This window comes from Coloeus monedula (genome assembly GCF_965178545.1).
Source record: "Coloeus monedula genome assembly, chromosome: 34".
Taxonomy (NCBI): domain Eukaryota; kingdom Metazoa; phylum Chordata; class Aves; order Passeriformes; family Corvidae; genus Coloeus; species Coloeus monedula.
In genome coordinates, this window is record NC_138814.1 from 871,407 (window position 1) to 895,697 (window position 24,291).

Below are 24,291 nucleotides of genomic sequence, written 5' to 3' on the forward strand. Positions count from 1 at the left end.
TCCCCTCGGTCCCCCCATGGTGGCACCGTCACCCCAAAAGAGGGGGGGGGGGGGAAACCAGCCCCACTGCGAGCCCAGGCTGCGTTGCCGTGGTAACAGGACTAGGCCTGGGTGCTCACTGCAGGGCAGGCTGCGTTTCTATGGTAACGAGACTAGGCCTGAGCGCTACTGTGAAGCCAGGCTGCGTTTCCACGGTAACAGGAGCAGGCCTGAGCGCTACTGTGAGGCCAGGCTGCATTTCTATGGTAACAGGACTAGGCCTGGGTGCTCACTGCAGGGCAGGCTGCGTTTCTATGGTAACAAGAGTAGGCCTGAGTGCTACTGTGAGGCCAGGCTGCGTTGCCATGGTAACAGGACTAGGCTAAGGCTGCCCTGTGTTTCCATGGTAACAGGACTAGGCCTGGGTGCTCACTGCAGGGCAGGCTGCGTTTCTATGGTAACAAGAGTAGGCCTGAGCTCTTCTGTGAGGCCAGGCTGTTTCCATGGTAACAGGACTAGGCTAAGGCTGCCCTGTGTTTCCGTGGTAACAGGGCTAGGCCTGAGCCATCACTGCACGGCCAGGCTGTGTTTCCATGGCAATGGGACTAGGCCTGAGCTCTACTGCATGCTCAGGCTGTGTTTCCATGGTAACAGGGCTAGGCCTGAGCCATCACTGCAAGGCCAGGCTGTGTTTCCATGGTAACAGGTCTAGGCCAAGCCCTGACTGCAAGATTAGGCGGTGTTTCCACGGTAACGAGATCAAGCCAGAGTCCTCACAATAATGCTAGGCTGAGTTTCCATGGTAACGGGACTAGGCCAAGCCCTCACTGTGGGATCAGGCTGCATTTCCTTGGTAACTGGACTAGGCCTGAGCAGTATTCTGAGGCCAGGCTGCGTTTCCATGGTAACAGGACAAGGCCTGAGCCCTCGCTGTGAGATCAGGCTGTTTCCATGGTAACGGGAGTAGGCCGGGCTGTATTTCCATGGCAGTGGGACTAGGCCTGAGCTCTAATGTGAGGCCAGGCTGTGTTTCCATGGCAATGGGGCTAGGCCTGAGCTCCAATGTGAGGCCAGGCTGCGTTTCCATGGTAACAGGAGCAGGCCTGAGCCCTCACTGCAAGATCAGGCAGGGTTTCCTTGGTAACAGGAGCAGGCCTGAGCTCTAATGGGAGGCCAGGCTGTGTTTCCATGGCAATGGGGCTAGGCCTGAGCTCCAATGTGAGGCCAGGCTGTGTTTCCATGGTAACAGGAGCAGGCCTGAGCCCTCACTGCAAGATCAGGCAGGGTTTCCATGGTAACAGGAGCAGGCCTGAGCTCTAATGGGAGGCCAGGCTGTGTTTCCATGGTAACAGGAGCAGGCCTGAGTCCTCACTGCAAAATCAGGCAGGGTTTCCATGGTAACAGGAGCAGGCCTGAGCTCTACTGGGAAGCCAGGCTGTGTTTCCATGGTAACAGGAGCAGGCCTGAGCCCTCGCTGCGAGATCAGGCTGCGTTTCCATGGTAACCGGACTAGGCCAGAGCCCCCAAAACAGGTCTTGCCCCTTTTGGGGGGGGCCGGGACCCCCCCAAACCTGCTCTCCCCCCCGGGGGGGTCCCTGGGGGCGGCAGTTTGGGAGTGGGGCCCCCCTCGGCGCCCCACCCCCGACCAGCATGTCTGCATGTCCGACCCGCCGGTATTTATTGTTATATGCAAAAAAAACCACCCCAAACTCCCCTGAACCAACCCAAACCCGCCCTCCCCTCCCCCCCTGGGGGTCCCCATCGATCGGGGTCCCCCCCTCCCCCCGCCCCGTGCGATGCAGCCGCGGGCTGGGGGTGCCCCCGCTCCAACCCCACCCCCCCTCTCCCCCCCCCCGGTGCGGCGGGAGCCTTATGCAATGACTCCTATGCAAATGAGATGCTAATGAGGACTAATTGCTCCCTGGCCGCTCCCTTCCTCCCCCCCCCCCCCCCCCCCAATTCGCTGCATGTTTGGGGGGGGCCCCGTCGCCTCGTGCTTTTTGGGGGGAGGGTCTCCAGCCCCTCCCCCCCCGGGCTGCGCTGTAACGAGCTCCCCCCTTTAATTACTATTTATTAACACCTCATGAATATTCATGACCCCCCCTCCCTCCCCTGGGATCGGTGCAATCCCCCCTCCCCCCCCTTGTCTCCGGGGTTGTTTTTTGGGGGGGGTGGGGGGGGTGCCCCCCGTTTTGGGGGGGGTCTCTGACTCAGGAAGGGGGGGGGAGGGGCTGTGCCAAACGGGGGGGGCCCCCGGGGGGTGGGGGAGGGGCGGGGGCCCCGCGGGGGGGGGGCGGGGGTGGGGCTGGGGGGGGGAGGGGCTCAGAGCTATTTTTTCACGCGGGGAATTGAACGGCCGCGAAATAAAAAGTGACCAAAAAAAGGCGGAAATGGCCTTAAAATGGGGAGGGGGGGGAGGGGGTTGGATTGGTGGGGGAGGGTCCCCAGTGCGCGGCACCTCCGTGTCCCCTCCCTCAACCCCCTCCCCCCCCGGGGTCCCCTCGGGGCTGCCCGAGGCCGCGGCTGGAGCAGGAATAGAAAAGCGCTTTATTGGGAAGGGCCGGGTTGGGGACACGGGGACATGGGGGGACACGGGGACATGTGGGGACACGGGGGGACACGGGGACACGGGGGGTGATGGGGACACGGGGGGGTGACGGGGACACGGGGGGTGATGGGGACATGGGGGTGACAGGGGGGTAACGGGGACATGGGGGGACATGGGGGGGACACAGGGACACAGGGGGCCAAGGGGGGGTGACAGGGACATGGGGAGGTGACAGGGACACGGGGAGGTGACAGGGACATGGGGGACACGGGGCCAAGGGGGGGGTGACAGGGGACGGGGGGGTCACGGGGACATCGGGGGTGACAGGGACACGGGGGACACGGGGGACACGGGGCCCGCGGGGCGGCCCCGCGATCACAGTCGCGGTGCGGCGATGTCACGGTGTCGCGGTGTCACCGTCACTCACAGTTTCGTCTCCCCCCTCCCCCCTCCCGTTAATTAATTCATTAATTAAAAACGTCATCAGCAGCGCGGGGCGGGGGAGGGGCGGCCACCCCCGGGAGGGACACGGGGACAGCGGATGGTGCCAGCCCATCCCCCACGGCGCGGGTGGGGGGACAGGAGTGTCCCCAGCGCGCTGTCACCCCCCGGGGCGGGGGGAGGGGACGCCGCGGTGTCCTCCGGGGGCTGGGGGGGGTCACAGTGTCACCCTCGGGGACCGGGCGTGGCCTCCGTGGCGGTGGGGTGGTCACCCGTGGGGACGTGGGGTCACCCCTGGGGACGGGCGGTGGGGTCACCCACGGGGGTCACAGTGCCACCTGTGGGGACGTGGTGTCACCCACAGGGACGTGGGGTCACCTGTGGGGTCACAGTGTCACCCACAGGGACGTGGGGTCACCTGTGGGGTCACAGTGTCACCCACAGGGTCACAGTGTCACCCACAGGGACGGGGGGTCACTCGTGGGGACAGGCATTGATTGGTGTCACCCACGGGGTCACAGTGTCACCCACAGGGACAGGGACACCCAGAGTTGTCCCCCGGGGCCGTGTTGGTGGCCGTGGTGTCACCCTTGGGGACGGGGTGACGCAGGTCGTGTCCGTGGTGGCACTTCAGGGACGAGGGGACAAAACATCCTCAGCAGGGACCTGTCCTTGCACCGTGACACCGCGGGCAGTGACCTCATCCTTGTCACCCACCACGAGTGCCACCTCAGGTGCCACCGAGCTGTCCTTGGCCTCGCCGGTGTCACCTCAGGGGGACCCGGCTGTGTTCTTGTCATCCTTGTCCCCAGCGTCACCGCCAGTGCCACCGTGGGTGCCTCAGGGACACGTCCTCGTCACCACCAGTGCCACCGTGGGTGCCTCAGGGACACGTCCTCGTCACCGCCAGTGCCACCGTGGGTGCCTCAGGGACACGTCCTCGTCCTCGCTGTCACCGCAGCTGCCACCGGAGCCGGCCTCGTCCTCGCCGGCGTCACCACGAGTGCCACGAGTCCTCCTCGGTGCCACTTCACGGGACCCGTCCTTGTCCTCCCTGGCCTTGCCAGCGTCACCCAGGTGACATCGTCCTCCTCCTCCTCCTCCTCCTCCTCCTCCTCCTCCTCCTCCTCCTCGTCCCCGGTGTCACCGCTCGGGCCACGGCGACCCCTCCGTGTCCTCGTCCTGGTCACCGCGGCTGCCGCAGGGACCCGTCCTCGTTGTCACCTCAGGTGCCACCCACCCGTCCTTGTCCTCGCCTCAGGAGCCGGGGGGGCCCCTCCGTGTCCTCGCTGTCGCCGCGGGGGCCACCAGCCCCCCCCCAGCGGTGCCACCCGGGGGTGTCCGGGGGTGTCCCCGGGGGTGTCCCCGGGGGTGTCCCCGCGGTGTCCCCGCGGTGTCCCCTCTGTCCCCCCCCCCGGTCATACCTCGGACTCGAGGCTGGAGAAGTGGGCGGAGCCTCTGCGCGCCCCCAGCGGCTCCGCCCCCCCGCGCCCCCCCCCGCAGCCGTGGTGGGGGGGCGGGGGAGGGGATGGGGGTCCCCGGTGGGGGTGGGGGGGTCCCCAGAGCCCCCCCCAGAGCCCCCCCCAGGCCGCCGCCCCCCCCCCCCAGGCGCTCAGGTCCTCGAGGCTGCGCGAGGCCGGGGGGGGGCGGCGCGCGCAGGGGGGGCCGTGCCGGCGGGGGGGGGGGGGGCGCGCCCCAGAAGCCGCCCCAGGGCCCCCCCCCGCCCCCCCCCGGCGCCCAGTAGCCCCAGCGGGCCCCCCCCGGCACGTCCCAGTCGCGGAGCCGCTCGGCCGAGCAGCTGCGGCAGCGGGGGGGCAGCGGGGGGGGCGCGTAGAGCGGGGGGGGCGCGGCCCCCAGGAACTCCAGGCTGCCCCACGCGCCCCCCCCGCCGTAGCCCCCCCAGGGCCCCCCCAGCTTCTCGGCCGACCAGCAGCGCCCCGGGGGGGGCGGGGGGGGGCCGCGCTCGCGGCCCGGGACGGTGCAGAAGTGGGGGGGGTGGGGGGGGCCGCACCAGCACGGGGGGGGCCCCGCGGGGGGGGGCGGCGGCGTCTGCGGGTGGGGAGGGGGCGGCCCGGCGGAGGGGGCGGGGGGGGGCGGCGGGGGGGGGGCGTCGCAGCCCTCCGAGTCCGAGTCCGAGAGCTCGGGGTACAGCGGGGGGGGGCGGTGGTGGTGGTGGTGGGCGGGGGGGGGAGGGGGCGCGAAGTGGGGGTGCCCCCGGCACAGGTGGGGGCGGGGCGGGGGGGGCCGCAGCAGCGGCTGCGTCTCGGGGTCTCCCCCGCCCCCCCCCAGGGCCCCTCCCCCGCGGGGGGGGCGGCGCGGGCGCTCCCGGGGGGGCGCGGGGGGGCTGCGCTCGTCCTCGTAGGCCAAGCGCGCGTAGGCGAAGGGGGGGTCGGGCTCGTCCCGGGGCCCCCCCAGAGCCTCGTAGAGCCCGCGGGGGGGGCGGCGCGGCCAGGGCGGCGTGAAGGGGTCCGGGGGCGGGGGGGGGTAGCGGGCGGGGGGCGTGCGGGGCGGGGAGCGCGGGCAGGGCCCCCCCCGGCCGAGCCCCTGCGGCTCGATGGGGCCGTAGAAGCGGTGGAAGGACTCGGGGGGGCCCCGGCGCGGGGGGGGCGTGCGGGGGGGCCGCCAGCGCTCGGGGGGGGGGCGGCGGTCGCGGGGGGGGGTGGGCGTGGGCAGCGCCGGGGGCGTGGGCGGCGGGGGCGCGCAGGGGGCGCGCAGGCGGCGCGGGGGCGTGGGGGGGTCCTCGGCGCTGCAGCAGCTGTACATGCCCTGGGGGGGGACAGGGGACACGGTGGCACCGGGGGGGCGGGGGGGGGACACTGCGCGGAGGAGCTGCACGCCCCCACCCTGTCCCCGTGCCCCCCATTGTCCCCCCGTGCCCCTCCCTCAGTCTCTGTGTCCCCATGTCCCCAATGTTCCCATGTCCTTCCACGTCCCCACATCCCCCCCGTGCCTCCCATGCCCCCGTGTCCCCACTGTCCCCGTGTCCCCAATGTCACCCCGTGCCCCTCAATGTCCCCCCGTGCCCCCCATTGTCCCCGTGTCCCCAATGTCACCATGTCCCCCCATCCCTCAATGTCCTCCCGTGCCCCTCACTGTCCCCGTGTCCCCAATGTCCTCAATGTCCCCCCGTGTCCCCCAATGTCCCCATGTCCTTCCATGTCCCCCATGTCCCCTCGTGTCCCCACTGTCCCCCCCATGTCCCCACTGTCCCCCCCGTGTCCCCTCGTGTCCCCACTGTCCCCCTCGTGTCCCCGCTGTCCCCCCCATGTCCCCACTGTCCCCCCATGTCCCCGCTGTCCCCCCCATGTCCCCGCTGTCCCCTCGTGTCCCCACTGTCCCCCCCGTGTCCCCAATGTCCTCAATGTCCCCCCGTGTCCCCCAATGTCCCCATGTCCTTCCATGTCCCCCATGTCCCCACTGTCCCCTCGTGTCCCCACTGTCCCCCCATGTCCCCACTGTCCCCCCCGTGTCCCCTCGTGTCCCCACTGTCCCCCCCATGTCCCCGCTGTCCCCCCCATGTCCCCGCTGTCCCCTCGTGTCCCCGCTGTCCCCCCCGTGTCCCCGTACCCTGCTGATGGCCAGCAGGCAGCGCAGCCGCCCGGGCGTGCCCAGGTGCCGCAGCTTCCAGTGCACCAGGTGCTCCCAGGCGAAGACCAGCAGGCTCAGCCCCATGGCCACCAGCAGCATGTAGAACACCCCGGCCATGTTGTCGATGTCCAGTTTGCTGGACATCACCTCCAGCTTCTCCTGGTGGCAAATCCCCGACAGCCACAGCCGCTCCAGCATCTCGATCTCGTCTGGGGAGGGCACGGGGATGAGGTTAAGGGGGGCTGGGGGTCATCTCGGGGGGTTAGGGGGTCGTCCTGGGAGGCTGGAAGGTCATTTTGGTGGGATTTGGGGGTGGCAGAGGGGGTTGGGGGGCATCCCAAGGGGTCAGAGGGTCATTTGGAGGAGCTGGAGGGTCATCCAGAGGAGTTTGAAGGTCATCTTGAGGGCTTGGGGGTCATCTCAAGGTGGCACAGGGTCATTTTAGGGGCTTGGCGGTCACATCCCAAAAAGTCCAGACACCCCTGGACCTCCCCAAACCCCTCAAAGACCCCCCAAATTCACCATCCCCCAGGAGCTGGAGCAAGCCCTGCTTCCTGGGGCGTTTCCAGCAGGTCCTCAGGACACCCTAAACCTCCCAACCTCCCCCCCAAACCCCTCCAGGACCACCCCAAACCCCTCCAGGACCACCCCAAACCCCCCAAAGAGCCCCCCAAATTCACCGTCCCCCAGCAGCTGCAGCAGGGCCAGGTCCACGGGGCGCTTCCAGCGGGAGCCCCTCTGCAGGGCGATGCCGTAGCCGGTGGAGGCGAAGACCTTCCCCGAGCCGATGGTGACGAGCTTGCAGCCCTCCTCCTTGCGGGCCATGTAGTTCAGCACGGCCGCGTCGTAGATGAAGGCGTCCAGCTTCCTGCGGGACACGCCCAGCGGCATTGGCCACGCCCACAGCACCTAAACCCCGCCCACAGCCTCACCTGTGCGCCAAAACCCCGCCCATAGCACCTAAACCCCGCCCACAGCCTCACCTGTGCGCCAAACCCCGCCCAAAGCACCTAAACCACGCCCACAGCACCTAAATCCCATTTTTCCTCCGTTTCCCCCATTTTTTCCCATTTCCCCCATTTCCCCCCGTTTTCCCCCGTTCCCCCCCGTTTTTTCCCATTTCCCCCCATTTCCCCCCCATTTTTTCCCATTTCCCCCCGTTTTTTCCCATTTCCCTCCCATTTTTTCCCATTTCCCCCCAGTTTTTCCCCATTTCCCCCCCATTTTTTCCCATTTCCGCCCCGTTTTTTCCCATTTTCTCCCCGTTTCTCCCCATTTCCCCCCCGTTTTTTCCCATTTCCCCCCCATTTCTCCCCGTTTTTTCCCATTTCCCCCCATTTTCCCCCATTCCCCTCATTTTCCCCCATTTCCTCCCGTTTTTCCCCATTTCCCCCCCGTTTTTTCCCATTTCCCCCCGTTTTCCCCATTTCCCCCCATTTTCCCCCATTCCCCTCATTTTCCCCCATTTCCTCCCGTTTTTCCCCATTTCCCCCCCATTTTTTCCCATTTCCCCCCCGTTTTTTCCCATTTCCCCCCATTTCCCCCCCGTTTTTCCCATTTCCCTACTGATTTTTCCCATTTCCACCCCATTTCCCCCCGGTTTTCCCCATTTCCCCCCGGTTTTCCCCATTTCCCCCCCGTTTTTTCCCATTTCCCCCCCATTTCCCCCCGGTTTTTCCCATTTCCCCCCCATTTCCCCCCTTTTTTTCCCATTTCCCCCCCGTTTTTTCCCATTCCCCCCCATTTCTCCCCCGTTCTTTCCCATTTTCCCCCCATTTCCCCCCGGTTTTTCCCATTTCCCCCCCATTTCCACCCGTTCTTTCCCATTTTCCCCCCATTCCCCCCCGTTTTTTCCCATTCCCCCCCGTTTTTTCCCATTTCCCCCCCATTTCTCCCCCGTTCTTTCCCATTTTCCCCCCATTCCCTCCCGTTTTTTCCCATTTCCCCCCCGTTTTTTCCCATTTCCCCCCATTTTCCCCCATTCCCCTCATTTTCCCCCATTTCCTCCCGTTTTTTCCCATTTCCCCCCGTTTTTCCCCCATTTCCCCCCCGTTTTTTCCCATTTCCCCCCATTTTCCCCCATTCCCCTCATTTTCCCCCATTTCCTCCCGTTTTTCCCATTTCCCCCCGTTTTTCCCCATTTCCCCCCGTTTTTTCCCATTTCCCCCCAGTTTTTCCCCATTCCCCCCCCGTTTTTTCCCATTTTCTCCCCGTTTTTTCCCATTTCCCCCCCGTTTCTCCCCGTTTTTCCCCATTTCCCCCCCATTTTTTCCCATTTCCCCCCCGTTTTTCCCATTTCCCCCCCGTTTTTTCCCCTTTCCCCCCCGTTTTTTCCCATTTCCCCCCATTTCCCCCCCGTTTTTTCCCCTTTCCGCCCCGTTTTTTCCCATTTCCCCCCATTTCCGCCCCGTTTTTTCCCATTTTCCCCCCGTTCCCGTACCCCGTTTTGAGGTGCTGCAGCGCGTCCTCGACGCCGCGCTGGTTGTAGCGCACCATGTAGCTGTGCATGGCCGGGTAATTGCTGCGGATGTTCTTCTCCGTGCTGCCGTTGGGCACCGTCCCGAACTTCAGCGGGGGGTACTGCTCCTGGGGCCGCTGGAACTGCGCCCCAACAGCCCCCAAAAACAGTCAGAACCCCCCAAAAACCCGGCGGGACTGCACCTGCGGGCACCCGCCGGGGGTGAACCCCAAATGGCCCCAAATGGAGAGAAATGAGCCCGAAACGGAGCGAAATGAGCTCAAAATGGAGCAAAACGACTGAAAAATGCCCACCCAAATGAGCCCTAAATGGAGCGAAATGCACCAAAATGGAGAAAAATGACTGAAAAATGCCCCCAAATGAGCCCTAAATGGAGCAAAATGACTGAAAAATGCCCCAAATGAGACCTAAATGGAGCAAACTGACTGAAAAATGCCCCAAAATGACCCCTAAATGGAGCAAAATGCCCCCAAATGACCGAAAAATGCCCCAAAATGCCCCCAAAATGGAGAAAAATGCACCAAAATGGAGAAAAATGACTGAAAAATGCCCCCTAATGACCCCTAAATAGAGCAAAATGACCCCAAAACGGAGCAAAATGACTGAAATATGCCCCCTAATGACCCCTAAATGGAGCAAAATGACTGAAAAATGTCCCCAAATGACCCCTAAATGAAGCAAAATGCCCCAAAATTGAGAAAAATGACTGAAAAAATGCCCAAAACTGCACCCAAAATGCACCCAATAGCCCCAAAAATGACCCAAAATGGATCAAAATGCCCCAAAATGGCTTCAGAATTAACCCAAATGGCTTTAAATGAGCCGTAAATGGAGCAAAATGACTGAAAAATGCCCCAAAATGACCCCTAAATGGAGCAAAATGCCCCCAAATGACCGAAAAATGCCCCAAAATGCCCCCAAAATGGAGAAAAATGCACCAAAATGGAGAAAAATTACTGAAAAATGCCCCCAAATGACCCCTAAATGGAGAAAAATGACCGAAAAATGCCCCAAAATGAGCCGTAAATGGAGCAAAATGACCAAAAAATGCCCCCAAATGCCCCCAAAATGGAGCGAAATGCCCCAAAATGCCCCAAAATGACTGAAAAATGCCCCAAAATGAGCCCTAAATGGAGCAAAATGACTGGAAAATGCCCCAAAATGCCCCCAAAATGGAGCAAACTGACTGAAAAATGCCCCAAAATGACCCCTAAATGGAGCAAAATGCCCCCAAATGACCGAAAAATGCCCCAAAATGCCCCCAAAATGGAGAAAAATGCACCAAAATGGAGAAAAATTACTGAAAAATGCCCCCAAATGACCCCTAAATGGAGAAAAATGACCGAAAAATGCCCCAAAATGAGCCGTAAATGGAGCAAAATGACCAAAAAATGCCCCCAAATGCCCCCAAAATGGAGCAAAATGCCCCAAAATGCCCCAAAATGACTGAAAAATGCCCCAAAATGAGCCCTAAATGGAGCAAAATGACTGGAAAATGCCCCAAAATGCCCCCAAAATGGAGCAAACTGACTGAAAAATGCCCCAAAATGCCCCCAAAATGGAGAAAAATGCCCCCAAATGACCGAAAAATGCCCCAAAATGCCCCCAAAATGGAGAAAAATGCACCAAAATGGAGAAAAATGACTGAAAAATGCCCCCTAATGACCCCTAAATAGAGCAAAATGACTGAAAAATGTCCCCAAATGACCCCTAAATGAAGCAAAATGCCCCAAAATGGAGCAAAATGACTGAAAAATGCCCAAAACTGCACCCAAAATGCACCCAATAGCCCCAAAAATGACCCAAAATGGATCAAAATGCCCCAAAATGGCTTCAGAATTAACCCAAATGGCTTTAAATGAGCCGTAAATGGAGCAAAATGACTGAAAAATGCCCCAAAATGACCCCTAAATGGAGCAAAATGCCCCCAAATGACCGAAAAATGCCCCCAAATGACCCCAAATAGAGCAAAATGCACCAAACTGGAGCAAAATGACTGAAAAATGCCCCAAAATGACACATAAATGGAGCAAAATGACTGAAAAATGCCCCAAAATGACCCATAAATGGAGCAAAATGACCGAAAAACGCCCCTAAAGGACCCCCAAATGGAGCAAAATGACCAAAAAATGCCCCAAAATGACCCCAAATGGAGCAAAATGCCCCCAAATGACCGAAAAATGCCCCTAAATGCCCCCTAAATGGAGCAAAATGACTGAAAAATGCACCAAAATGACTGAAAAATGCCCCAAAATGACCTCAAAATGGAGCAAAATGACTGAAATATGCCCCAAAATGACCCCTAAATGAAGCAAAATGCCCCCAAATGGAGCAAAATGACTGAAAAATGCCCCAAAATGACCCCTAAATGGAGCAAAATGACTGAAAAATGCCCCCAAATGCCCCCTAAATGGAGAAAAATTACCCCAAAACCGACCCCCCAACCCCAAATACCCCCAAACGGCCTCAAATACCCCAAACCCGACCCCAAATACCCCCAAAACGGAGAGAAATAAGCCCCAAAATACCCCAAAACGACCCCAACTGACCCGAAAGAACCCCCAAAAATAGCTGGAGCTGCACCCCAAAATCCTACAGGAACCCCTCAGCACCCCCACAACACCCCCTAAACCCCACAACACCCCCTAAAGCCTCACAAAGAGGCCCTAAACCCGCAGGATTTCACCCCAAACCCCCCTGGCTCTCCCCCTCCGGTGTCCCCGCTCCCGGTGTCCCCCCGTGCCGGTGTCACCTTGCGGTCACTGAGGCCGGACACGGTGTCCACGTACTCCTCCTGGATCATGAAGGCCGCCAGGTTGGCCGTGTAGCTGGCGAGGAAGATGACGGCGAAGAAGGCCCAGACCAGCACCATGATCTTGCTGGTGGTGCCCTTGGGGTTCTCCACCGGCACCGAGTTGTTGAACACCAGCGCCCACAGCAGCCAGATGGACTTGCCGATGGTGAAGGTGGAGCCCCCCGCGCCTGGGGGATGGGGGACAGGGGGGACAGGGTCAGCTGGGGTCAGCTGGGGTCACCCGGGGTCACCCGGGGTCACCCAGGGTCACCCAGGGTCACCCAGGGACAGGGGACAGGGGGGACAGGGTCAGCTGGGGTCACCCAGGGACAGGGGACACCAAAGGGTCACCCAGGCAGGGGGACAGGGTCACCTGGGGTCACCCAGGGTCACCCAGGGACAGGGGACACCAAAGGGTCACCCAGGGACTGGGGACAGGGGGACAGGGTCACCTGGGGTCAGCTGGGGTCACCCAGGGACAGGGGACACCAAAGGGTCACCCAGGGACAGGGGACAGGGGACAGGGTCACCTGGGGTCATCTAGGGTCACCCAGAGTCACCCATGGACAGGGGACAGGGTCACCTGGGGTCACCTGGGGTCACCCAGGGTCACCCAGGGACAGGGGACAGGGTCAGCTGGGGTCAGCCAGGGACAGGGGACACCAAAGGGTCACCCAGGGACAGGGGACAGGGTCACCTGGGGTCATCTATGGTCACCTAGGGTCACCCATGGACAGGGGACAGGGGGACAAGGTCACCTGGGGTCATCTGGGGTCACCCAGGGTCAGCCATGGACAGGGGACACCAAAGGGTCCCACACAGGGACAAGGTGCCACCAGTGGCCAGAGCAGGCCGGTGGACTTGCTGATGGTCAGTGTGGAGCCCCCCATGGTTAGAGGGACAGGGGATAGGGGGACAGGGTCAGCTGGGGTCACCCGGGGTCACCCAGGGTCACCCATGGACAAGAGGACAGGGGGACAAGGTCATCTGGGGCCACCCGGGGTCAGCCAGGCCAGGGGTCACTCACGCTGGCCGCTGGCCAGGCTCCGGTTGTAGCCCACGGGGCTGAAGTACTCGAAGATGAAGACGGTGACGGCCACCACGGTGAGACACATGACGAACATCATCACCCACACGGCCGGGCTGTAGGGCTCTGCGGGGACACCGGGACGTCAGGGGACATCAGGGGACACGGGGGGACACCGGGATGTCAGGGGACATCAGGGGACACGGGGGGACACGGGGGACACGGGGGGACACCGGGATGTCAGGGGACATCAGGGGACATGGGGGGACACGGGGGACACGGGGGGACACCGGGATGTCAGGGGACATCAGGGGACATGGGGGGACACGGGGGGACATGGGGGACACGGGGGGACATGAGGGGACACGGGGACGTCAGAGGACACCGGGATGTCCGGGGACATCAGGGGACACAGGGGGACACGGGGGGACACGGGGGGACACGGGGGACACCCGCGGTACCCAGGAAGGCGGACGGGGACACGGGGGTGACTCGGGGGGACACGGGGGGGACACGGAGGGACACGGGGAGGGACACGGGGAGGGACACGGGGGACACCCGCGGTACCCAGGAAGGCGGACGGGGACACGGGGAGGGACACGGGGGGACACGGGGAGGGACACGGGGGACACTCGCGGTACCCAGGAAGGCGGACGGGGACACGGGGGTGACTCGGGGGGACACGGGGGGGACACGGGGGGACACGGGGGGGACACGGGGGGACACCCGCGGTACCCAGGAAGGCGGACGGGGACACGGTGCCGTTGCTGCGGGACACCATGACGCTGATGCCGGTCTCCACGAAGGGCACCGAGAAGTCGATGATCTCGGAGCGCTCCTCGTTGATGGTCAGGGAGCCGATGGCCATGTCCGCGCGGCGATAGAACACCTGGGCGTGGCCGGGGGGCGTGGCCGGGGAGGGCGTGGTCAGCGGGGGCGTGGCCACGGGAAATTTTGGGGGTCCCCCCCATGCCCTCCGTGACCCCCCCATGGGGGTTCTTGCTGATGCACAGGGGTCTCTCCCCATCCCCCATTGCCGTGGGGTCTCCATGGGGCGTTTTGGGGGGGTTTTGGGGTATGGGGGGGGTTTATGGGGTACGAGGGGTGTTTTTGGGGTACAGGGAGGTGGTTTTGGTGTATGAGGAGGTGTTTTTGGGGTCCGGGGAGGTGTTTTTGGGGTCTGGGGAAGTGTTTTTTGGGTATGAGGAGGTGTTTTTGGGGTACAGGGAGGTGGTTTTGGGGTATCAGGGGTGGTTTTGGGGTATGGGGAGGTGGTTTTGGAGTACAGGAGGTGTTTTTGGGGTACAGGGAGGTGTTTTTGGGGTCCGGGGGGTGTTTTTGGGGGTCCAGGGGGTGTTTTTGGGGCTCCCACCTCCCCCACCATGCCGTTCCAGACGCCATCGATCTTCTTGCCGTGCTTGCCGTTGGTGACCAGGTAAAGGTCGTAGGTGAAGCCCAGGGCCCGTGCCAGGCGCTTCAGGATGTCGATGCAGAAGCCTTTGCAGCACTTCTTCTCGAAGGGTGGGGGGCTGCAGGGGACCCCCAAAGTGATGGGGACACCCCCAGGCTGCTGGGGACACCCCCAGGGTCTTGGGGACACCCCCAAAGTGGTGGGGACACCCCCAGGGTGCCAGTGTCACCTCCAGAACACGGCTGTCCCCCACCTGAGCTGTCTCCCTCCAACGTGGCAGTGCCACCTGCACTCGTCACTGGTGTCCCCACCTGGCAGTGCCACCCCCACCCATCACAGGTGTCCCCACCTGGCAGTGCCACCCTCACAGGTGTCCCCACCTGGCGGTGCCACCCCCACCCATCACAGGTGTCCCCACCTGGCAGTGCCACCACCACCCATCACAGGTGTCCCCACCTTGCGGTGCCACCCCCACCTGTCAGAGGTGTCCCCACCTGGCGGTGCCACCCTCACAGGTGTCCCCACCTGGCGGTGCCACCCCCACCCATCACAGGTGTCCCCACCTGGCAGTGCCACCACCACCCGTCACAGGTGTCCCCACCTGGCAGTGCCACCACAACCCGTCACAGGTGTCCCCACCTGGCGGTGCCACCCCCACATGTCACAGGTGTCCCCACCTGGCAGTGCCACCCCCACATGTCACAGGTGTCCCCACCTGGCAGTGCCACCCATCACAGGTGTCCCCACCTGGCAGTGCCACCCTCACAGGTGTCCCCACCTGGCAATGCCACCCATCACAGGTGTCCCCACCTGGCAGTGCCACCCTCACAGGTGTCCCCACCTGGCGGTGCCACCCATCACAGGTGTCCCCACCTGGCAGTGCCACCCATCACAGGTGTCCCCACCTGGCGGTGACACCCCCACATGTCACAGGTGTCCCCACCTGGCAGTGCCACCCTCACAGGTGTCCCCACCTGGCGGTGCCACCCCCACCCATCACAGGTGTCCCCATCTGGCAGTGCCACCACCACCCGTCACAGGTGTCCCCACCTGGCAGTGCCACCACCACCCGTCACAGGTGTCCCCACCTCGCGGTGCCACCCCCACCCATCACAGGTGTCCCCACCTGGCGGTGCCACCCCCACATGTCACAGGTGTCCCCACCTGGCAGTGCCACCCCCACATGTCACAGGTGTCCCCACCTGGCAGTGCCACCCTCACAGGTGTCCCCACCTGGCGGTGCCACCCCCACGTGTCACAGGTGTCCCCACCTGGCAGTGCCACCCTCACAGGTGTCCCCACCTGGCGGTGCGGTTGAGCTGGCGCCGGCAGGGCACGGAGTCGCGGATGCAGGTGCCGGTGGCCGGGTCGATGTTCTCCACGATGACAAAGGGACGCTCCTCCAGCGTGGCCACCGTCAGGTGCCGCCCGTCCTCCACCGGCTGCAGGAACCGCCCGTAGCGCGACCACACCGGGTACTTGAGCTTCAGCACCTGCTGCTCCCAGCTGCCCACCTGGGGACACGTGGGCACACGTGGGGACAGGCCAAGGTGGCACCGTGATGGGATGTCACCACCTGTAGAGTGACCACCCACTCCCACCTGCCCGCCTGGGGACACGTGGGGACACCCCAGAGAGAGACAGGCCGAGGTGTCACCATGAGAGGATGGCACCGTGGCAAGATGGCACCGCAGGGGACAACGATGGAGTCACCTTGGTGGGGGAATGGTGGGGACAGGCCAAGGTGGCACCGTGAGGGGTCATTACTGCAGGGGACAATGACAGGGTTGCCAAGGGCGGGCGGCTGAGCTGTGTCCCCATCACCGGCCGGGTGTCACCGCCGCCCCCTCGGTGCCACACGGAGTGACACTGGGAGGAGGGGGCAGGATGGTGAAGAGCAGATGGCACCGAGCCCCGGGGGACGCTGCGGTGGCACTGTCGCCGTGCCCAGAATGCCAAGGCTGAGCAGACGGGCGCCCTGGGACATCGCTGTCCCCGCGGGTGGCACTCACCACCTCCCAGCTGCGCTCCTTGTTGAGGGAGATGACGACCAGCGAGGGGTTCACCAGGTACCCGTCCTCGTTGAAGGAGAAGTCCTTCTGCCCCCACGTGATGTTCATGAAGTACCTGCTCGACCCGACCCCGAGCACGTTTAGGGTCACCTGAGTGGCCCCAGCCTGACCCCGAGCACGTTTAGGGTCACCTGAGTGTCTCCAACCCAACCCTGAGCACGTTTAGGGTCACCTGAGTGTCCCCAACCCAACTCCGAGCACGTTTAGGGTCACCTGAGTGTCCCCAAATGGATCTGGAGCCAACTGAATGTCTTCAATGCAACTGTCTCCAACCCCAGCCTTGTCGAGGGCCACCCAAATGTCCCCAGCTGTGTCCAGAGCCACCCAGCTGTCCCCAACCCCAACCCCAACCATGTCTAGAACCACCTGAATGTCCCCAACCCAGCTGTACCCAACCCAACTGTCCCCAACCCAACCTCAACCATGTCTAAAACCACCTGAATGTCCCAACCATGTCTAGAACCACCTGAATGTCCCCAACCCAACTGTCCCCAACCATGTCTAGAACCACCTGAATGTCCCCAACCCAACTGTCCCCAACCCCAACCACATCTAGAACCACCTGAATGTCCCCAACCCAACTGTCCCCAACCACGTCCAGAACCACCTGAATGTCCCCAACCCAACTGTCCCCAACCCCAACCACATCTAGAACCACCTGAATGTCCCCAACCCAACTGTCCCCAACCATGTCTAGAACCACCTGAATGTCCCCAACCCAACTGTCCCCAACCCCAACCACATCTAGAGCCACCTGAATGTCCCCAACCCAACTGTCCACAACCACGTCCAGAACCACCTGAATGTCCCCAACCCAACTGTCCCCAACCCAACTGTCCACAACCATGTCCAGAACCACCTGAATGTCCCCAACCCAACCGTCCCCAACCCCAGCCACGTCTAGAGCCACCGTGGCACTGCCACCCCTGTCACCGCCGTGCCTTGCTGGCAGTGCCACTGCGCCCACCTGTGCAGGTTGTCGTTGATCTGGGTGACGTTGGGCGCGCGGCAGTCGTTGTTGAACTCGGGGATGAAGCCGTAGTCGCGCAGCAGCGCCTCGGCGCCCTTGGCCACGATGGCCACGCCGTTGTGCACGCGGTGCTGGAGGTCGTCGCGCCAGCCGGCCGACAGCACCGCGAACAGCCCGGCGGGGACGTGCTCGGGCAGCTGCTCGCTGCCGCCCAGGTTGGTGCCCACCACGAACCAGATGTAGCCGGGCCCGGTGAGGCCGGCGTCGCGCGCGGCGCGGAACACGGCCTCGGCCTCGTCGCGCGAGCAGTAGAGCAGCCGGATCTGCGCCGTCACCTCGCGCAGCTGCCGGCGCGTCCGCGCGCCCTCGGGGTCGTCGGTCAGGTTCAGGGTGACCACGCCGCGATGCTCCCAGCCGATGAAGCTGCTGTCGGTCAGCACCTCCACGTAGTCCACGAAGTCCTCGTAGCCGGGCAGCAGCGTGGTGACCACGGCAAAGGCCGTCCAGTCGTACTCCTCCAGCACCTCGAAGATCACCTGGAGCTGCTGCTCCGTGGAGGAGCCCAGCTGCAGGAAGGTGGAGCCCTTCTCCTGTGGGGGGTGGGGGGAACGGGGAGGGCGTGGGGGGGGAGGGACACAGGTTGGGGACAGTCACGTTGGGGACGGTTGGGTCACACGAGGCACGGTTGGGATTGGGGGCAGTTGGGTTGGGGATGGCGGTCAAGCGGGGCTAGAACGTGGTTGGGGTTTGGGGACCATGGGGTTGGGGACAGCTGGGTGGCTCTGGACGCACGGTTGGGGGTGTTTGGGTGACACTTGACACAGTTGGGGCTTGGGGACATTCAGGAGAGTCGAGACACAGCTGGGACTTGATAGAACTGGGGATGTTGAGGTGGCTCTAGACACGGCTGGGGACAGTTGGGTGACACTGGACATGGCTGGGGACAGTTGGGTGACACTGGACATGGCTGGGCTTGGGTTGGGGACAGCTGGGTGACACTGGACGTGGTTGGGGACAGTTGGGTGACACTGGATGTGGCTGGGCTTGGGTTGGGGACAGTTGGGTGACACTGGATGTGGCTGGGCTTGAGTTGGGGACAGTTGGGTGACACTGGACACAGTTGGGGACAGTTGGGTGACACTGGATGTGGCTGGGCTTGGGTTGGGGACAGCTGGGTGGCACTGGACACAGCTGGGGACAGCTGGGTGGCACTGGACATGGTTGGGGACAGTTGGGTGACACTGGACGTGGCTGGGCTTGGGTTGGGGACAGTTGGGTGGCTCTGGACACAGCTGGGGACAGCTGGGTGCCCCTAGACACGGCTGGGGTTGGGTTGGGGACAGCTGGGTGACACTGGATGTGGTTGGGGACAGTTGGGTGACACTGGACGTGGCTGGGCTTGGGTTGGGGACAGCTGGGTGGCACTGGACACAGCTGGGGACAGCTGGGTGCCCCTAGACACGGCTGGGGCTGGAGACAGTTGCATTGAGGACGTTCGCTTGGTTCCAGCTCCGTTTGGGGACGTTTGGGTGTCCCTAATGGGGTCAGGGTCGGGCACGTTTGGCGTCCCCCCAGCCCCACCTTGGGCGTGAGGACGATGGCGGAGCCGCCGTTGACGCCGATGATGGGCACGGAGGTCTGGGCCGAGATGAAGTCGAGGATCTGCGCCACGGCCTCGGAGCGCGTGTCGTCCTCGAAGACGACGCCGTGGATGCGCAGCGAGGACAGGACGTCGCACAGGCGCACGATGAGGCTGCGCGGGTTGGTGTCGTTCAGCACCACCCCCACGGGGTTCACGTCCAAAGAGAAGTTCCGGAAGGCTCCGGGAGCCAAGCGGGGCCCGGCGGGGCCGTAGGAGGCCCCGCTCAGGATCACGGCCACGTTGAGCGTCCGGCGCGGCGCCGCCGGCGGCTCCAGGAAGGGGCTGGCGCAGGCCAGGGCCAGGGCGAGCAGCATCCTGCCGGCGGGGACGGCGACCGGGGGGCTCATCGCGCCGCCGCCGCTGCGCCCTGCGGGGACACGGCCGGGACGGGGTCACCCCTGCACGCCAGGGACCACCAGGGACCACCAGCAGCCACCAGGGACCACCAGGAATCACCAGGGGCCACCAGGGACCACCAGCAGCCACCAGGAGCCACCAGGGGCCACCAGGGACCACCAGGGACCACCAGCAGCCACCAGGAGCCACCAGGGACCACCAGGGACCACCAGCAGCCACCAGCAGCCACCAGGGACCATCAGGAACCACCAGGGACCACCAGGGACCACCAGCAGCCACCAGGGACCACCAGGAATCACCAGGGGCCACCAGGGACCACCAGCAGCCACCAGGAGCCAGCAGGGACCACCAGGAATCACCAGGGACCACCAGGGACCACCAGCAGCCACCAGCAGCCACCAGGGGCCATCAGGAGCCACCAGGCACCACCAGGAGCCACCAGCAGCCACCAGGGACTACCAGGAGCCACCAGCAGCCACCAGCGACCATCAGGAACCACCAGGAGCCACCAGGGGCCACCAGCAGCCACCAGGAGCCACCAGGCACCACCAGCAGTCACCAGGGACCACCAGGAATCACCAGGGGCCACCAGAAGCCACCAGGGGCCACCAGGGGCCACCAGGGGCCACCAGGAGCCACCAGGCACCACCAGGCGCCACCAAGGACCACCAGGAGCCACCAGGGACCACCAGCAGCCACCAGGGGCCACCAGTAATCACCCAGCACCGGAGGAGAGTCAGACATGGGGAGAATGGTGCCCACCAGTAACCACCAGTAACTCCCAGTAACGCCCCAGCACCAGGGGAGGGGGGGGAAATGATGCTAATGGGGCCCACCAGTGGCCACCAGTAACCCCCAGCAGCAACCCAGCACAGAACCCTGTGGGGACAAACCCGGGGTCACTGTCCCCACAGCACTGGGGACAAACCTGTGCCAGAGGGTGACAAACACCTGCCAGCGTCCCCGTAACAGCAGGGACAAACCTGGGCTGGGGGTGACAAACCGGTGTCATTGTCCCCAAAACAGCGGTGACAAACCTGGGCTGGGGGTGACAAACCGGTGTCACTGTCCCCAAAACAGCGGTGACAAACCCACACTGGGGGTGACAAACCAGTGTCATTGTCCCCACAAGGGCGGGGTTACAAACCCACACTGGGGGTGACAAACCGGTGTCATTGTCCCCAAAACAGCGGTGACAAACCTGGGCTGGGGGTGACAAATCGCTGTCACTGTCCCCAGAACAGCGGTGACAAACCTGGGCTGGGGGTGACAAACCGGTGTCACTGTCCCCAAAACAGCAGGGACAAACCTGTGCTGGGGGGTGACAAATCCCTGTCCCTGTCCCCACAAGGGCGGGGTGGCAAACCTGTGCCAGCGGGTGACAAATCCCTGTCCCTGTCCTCAAAACCAAGGGAACAGCCTCCTGTCACTGTCCCCAGAACAGCAGGGACAAACCTGTGCCAGCGGGTGACAAACCGGTGTCACTGTCCCCAGAACAGCGGTGACAAACCCGCACCGGGGGGTGACAAACCGGTGTCATTGTCCCCAAAAGAGTGGGGACAAACCCCTGTCCCTGTCTCCAAAACCAAGGGAACAGCCTCCCGTCACTGTCCCCACAAGGGCGGGGTGACACACCTGCACTGGGGGGGTGACAAATCCCTGTCACTGTCCCCAGAACAGCAGGGACAAACCTCTGCCAGCGGGTGACAAATCCCTGTCACCGTTCCCAGAACAGCAGGGACAAACCTGTGCTGGGGGGTGACAAATCCCTGTCCCTGTCCTCACAAGGGAGGGGTGACAAACCTGTGCCAGGGGGTGACAAACCGGTGTCAGTGTCCCCAGAACAGCGGTGACAAACCCGTGCTGGGGGGTGACAAATCCCCGTCCCTGTCCTCAAAACCAAAGGAACAGCCTCCCGTCACTGTCCCCAGAACAGCAGGGACAAACCTGTGCCAGCGGGTGACAAACCGGTGTCATTGTCCCCAGAACAGCGGTGACAAACCCGCACCGGGGGGTGACAAACCCCTGTCACCATCCCCAACCACCGGGGGATAGGGGGGGACACAAACCCACGTCCCCCACCCCCCCAGCAGCGAGGACAAGGTGTCCCCGTGCCGGAGGGGGCCACAGCCCCTGTGTCATTGTCCCCACGCCGGCAGGAGACAGAGCTGTGTCACCGTCCCCGTGACAACCGGTGACAAGTCAATGTCCTCGCCCCCCCCGTGTCCCCCCCCGAGGTGACACCAGCTGTGTCCCCTCCATATCCCCCCCCAGGTGACACCAGCTGTGTCCCCCCCATATCCCCCCCCAGGTGACACCAGCTGTGTCCCCTCCATATCCCCCCCCAGGTGACACCAGCTGTGTCCCCCCCATATCCCCCCCCCCCGAGGTGACACCAGCTGTGTCCCCCCCGTGTCCCCCCCCAGGTCCTACCTGGCCCAAGCTCCGCTCCGGGGGGCTCTGCCTCATCTCGGCTGGGGGGGACACTGGGGGGGTTGGGGACACACACAGGGGGGGTTGGGTTGGTGGCTGCACCTGGGGGAGGAGGGGACAATGAGGGACAGCTCCAGCCCCCCTAAAAGCCCCAGGATCCCCCAAACCACCCCCCACTCCCCCAAAATATCGGGACCCCTCCCTCAGCCCCCAAATCCCCACCGGGGGCCCCAGTTTACCCAGTTGGTTCATCGTGGGCCCCCCCAGTCCACTTCCAGTTCACCCAGTTGCGGCCCAACACACCCAGTTCCACTCTGACACCCCCAAACTGGATCCCAGTATCCCCCAGTCCACCTCCCGTCCACTCCCAGTCCCCCCAGCTGAACCCCAGCAACCCCCAGCCATCCCCCTCCTGCCCCCCCAGGCTTCCCAGTCCCATCCCAGTCCCCCCAGCTGCTCACCAGTGCCCCCCAGTTAAACCCCAGCATCCCTCAGTCCCCTCTCCAACCCTACTCCAGACCCCCGGGCTGGATCCCAGCTCCCCCCGCATCCCCTCCCAGTCCCTCCCAGTCCCTCCCAGTCCCTTCCCAGTCCCTCACAATGAGGCCACAGCATTCCCCAGCCCCCCCAATCCCTTCCCAGTCCCCCCAACTTGCTCCCAGCTCCCCCACCATCCTCTCCCAGTTGCCCCCAGTCCCTCCCAGTCCCCCCCCATCCCATTCCAGTCCCTTCCGGCTGGATCCCAGCCCTCCCCCATCCCCCCATTCCCCCATCCCAACCCTCCCAGTCTCCCCAGCTGGGTCCTGGCTCCTTCTCCGTCCTCTCCCAGTCCCTCCCAGCCCCCCCAGTCCCATCCCAGTCCCCCCAGCTGGGTCCCAGCTCCCTCTCCGTCCCCTCCCAGTCCCCCGAACCGGGTCCCAGCTCCCTCTCCATCCCCTCCCAACCCCCCCCCAACCCCATCCCAGTCCCCTGCGACGAGACCCCAGCATCCCCCACTGCTCCCCCAAACCCTCCCAGTCCCCCCCAGTTGGACCACAGCCCCCCCAACCGGATCCCAGTTCCCCCCCCATCCCCTCCCAGCCATCCCAGTGCCCCCCAGTCCCTCCCAGTGCCCCCCAGTCCGGCCCCGCCGCCCCCCCCCCGCCCTGCAGCACCCGCTGCCGCTCGCAGAATACTAATAGGGCAGGCGGGCGGTGCGGCGGGGCCGGGTGTCCGTCTGTCCCTGTCCCCGTGTCCCTCTGTCCCCGTGTCCCGCTGTCCCTGCCCCTCCGGACCCCCTCGGACCCCTCCGGACCCCCCCGGGGGGTATCGGGGTGTCCCAGCCCGCGGGGAAAGGGAGGAGGGGGGGGGTTTGGCTATTGTGGGGTGTTGGGGGTGGGGACCGTGGCGGATTTGGGGTGTCGGGGTGCTGCTGGGGTGTTGTTGGGGTGTTGTTGGGGTGTCGGGGGGATGCTGTTGGGGTTTGTAGGGGTGTCGGGCGGTGCTGGGGGGATGTCGGGAAGTGTTGGGGGGTTTGGGGGTGTATCAGGGTGTTAGGGGGTGTCGAGGGGGTTGGGGGTTGTTTGGGGGCGTCAGGGAGGTGTCGGGGTGTTGTGGGGTGTCTGATGGGGTGCTGAGGGGGTTTGGAGGTGTTGGGGGGTGTTGGGGGTGTCGGGGACTGGGGGGGCCTGTGGGGGGGATCGGGGAGGTTTTGAGGTGTTAGGGGGTGTCGGAGGGGTCTTGGGGAATCTTGGGAGGGGTCCCAGGGGATGTCGGGGGGTCCTGGAGGGGGCTCAAAGGGGTGTTAGGGGGTCCCAGGGGATCCTGGGGGGGAGGTGGGTGTCGGGGGGGGGGGTGTTGTAGGGTTCTGAGGGGGTCTCGGGGTGTCATGGGGGTGTTGGGGGGTCCTGGGGGTGGGTGGTGGGGTCTGTCAGGTGTTGGGGGGTCCCAGGGGGGTGTTGTGGGTCCTGGGGGGTCTCAGAGAGCTGTGGGGGGACCTCGGGGGGGATCCAGGCTGTGTGTTGGGGATCTGCCAGGGTGTCGGGGGTTGCTGGGTGGGGGTCAGGGGGCCCGGGGGACCTGTGCGGATCTCGGGGAGGGGGTCTGGGGGGGTGGGGGTCCTCAGGGGGGCGTGAGGGGATCCTGGGGGGTTGTGAGGAGCTCCCGGGGGGTGTATGGGGGTCTCGGGAGGGGTCTGTAAGGTGCTGGGTGGTCCCGGGGGTGTCTGCGGGGGGGTCCGTCAGGGTGTCAGGGTGTTAACGGGGGGTCCCGGGGGGCCGTGGGGGGGTCCCGAGGGGGCTCTGTCGGGGGGTCCCGGGGGTGGGTCTGTAGGGGGGGGGTCGGTGGGGAGGGGTCGGTGGGGAGGGGTCGGTGGGGAGGGGTCCCCGGCCGGCGCTCACCTCTCACACTCCCCGCCGCATCCCCGCCGCTGCCGCCGCCGGTCACCGGGACACACCGGCCCGGCCCCGCCCCCTGCGGCTGGACACGCCCCCTCCGGTACCGACCACGCCCCTTTCGGTACCGACCACGCCCCTTTCGGTACCGGTCCCAGGCACCGCCCGGTACCGATTC

At 64.2% G+C, this 24,291-nt stretch overlaps 1 protein-coding gene across 1 annotated transcript; it reads right to left on the reverse strand.

The window, feature by feature from the left end:
• Positions 1-3,868: 3,868 nt before the first annotated feature.
• GRIN2D (glutamate ionotropic receptor NMDA type subunit 2D) lies at positions 3,869-19,298 on the reverse strand (the record flags this gene model as incomplete). Its single annotated transcript, XM_082299855.1, has 13 exons — positions 3,869-4,022; positions 5,292-5,734; positions 6,536-6,765; positions 7,237-7,424; positions 8,997-9,157; positions 11,788-12,017; positions 12,857-12,982; positions 13,592-13,745; positions 14,229-14,385; positions 15,570-15,781; positions 16,280-16,394; positions 17,307-17,899; positions 18,891-19,298. 13 exons carry the CDS (start codon positions 19,296-19,298, stop codon positions 3,869-3,871), a joined length of 3,171 nt encoding a protein of 1,056 aa, XP_082155981.1.
• Positions 19,299-24,291: the final 4,993 nt, after the last annotated feature.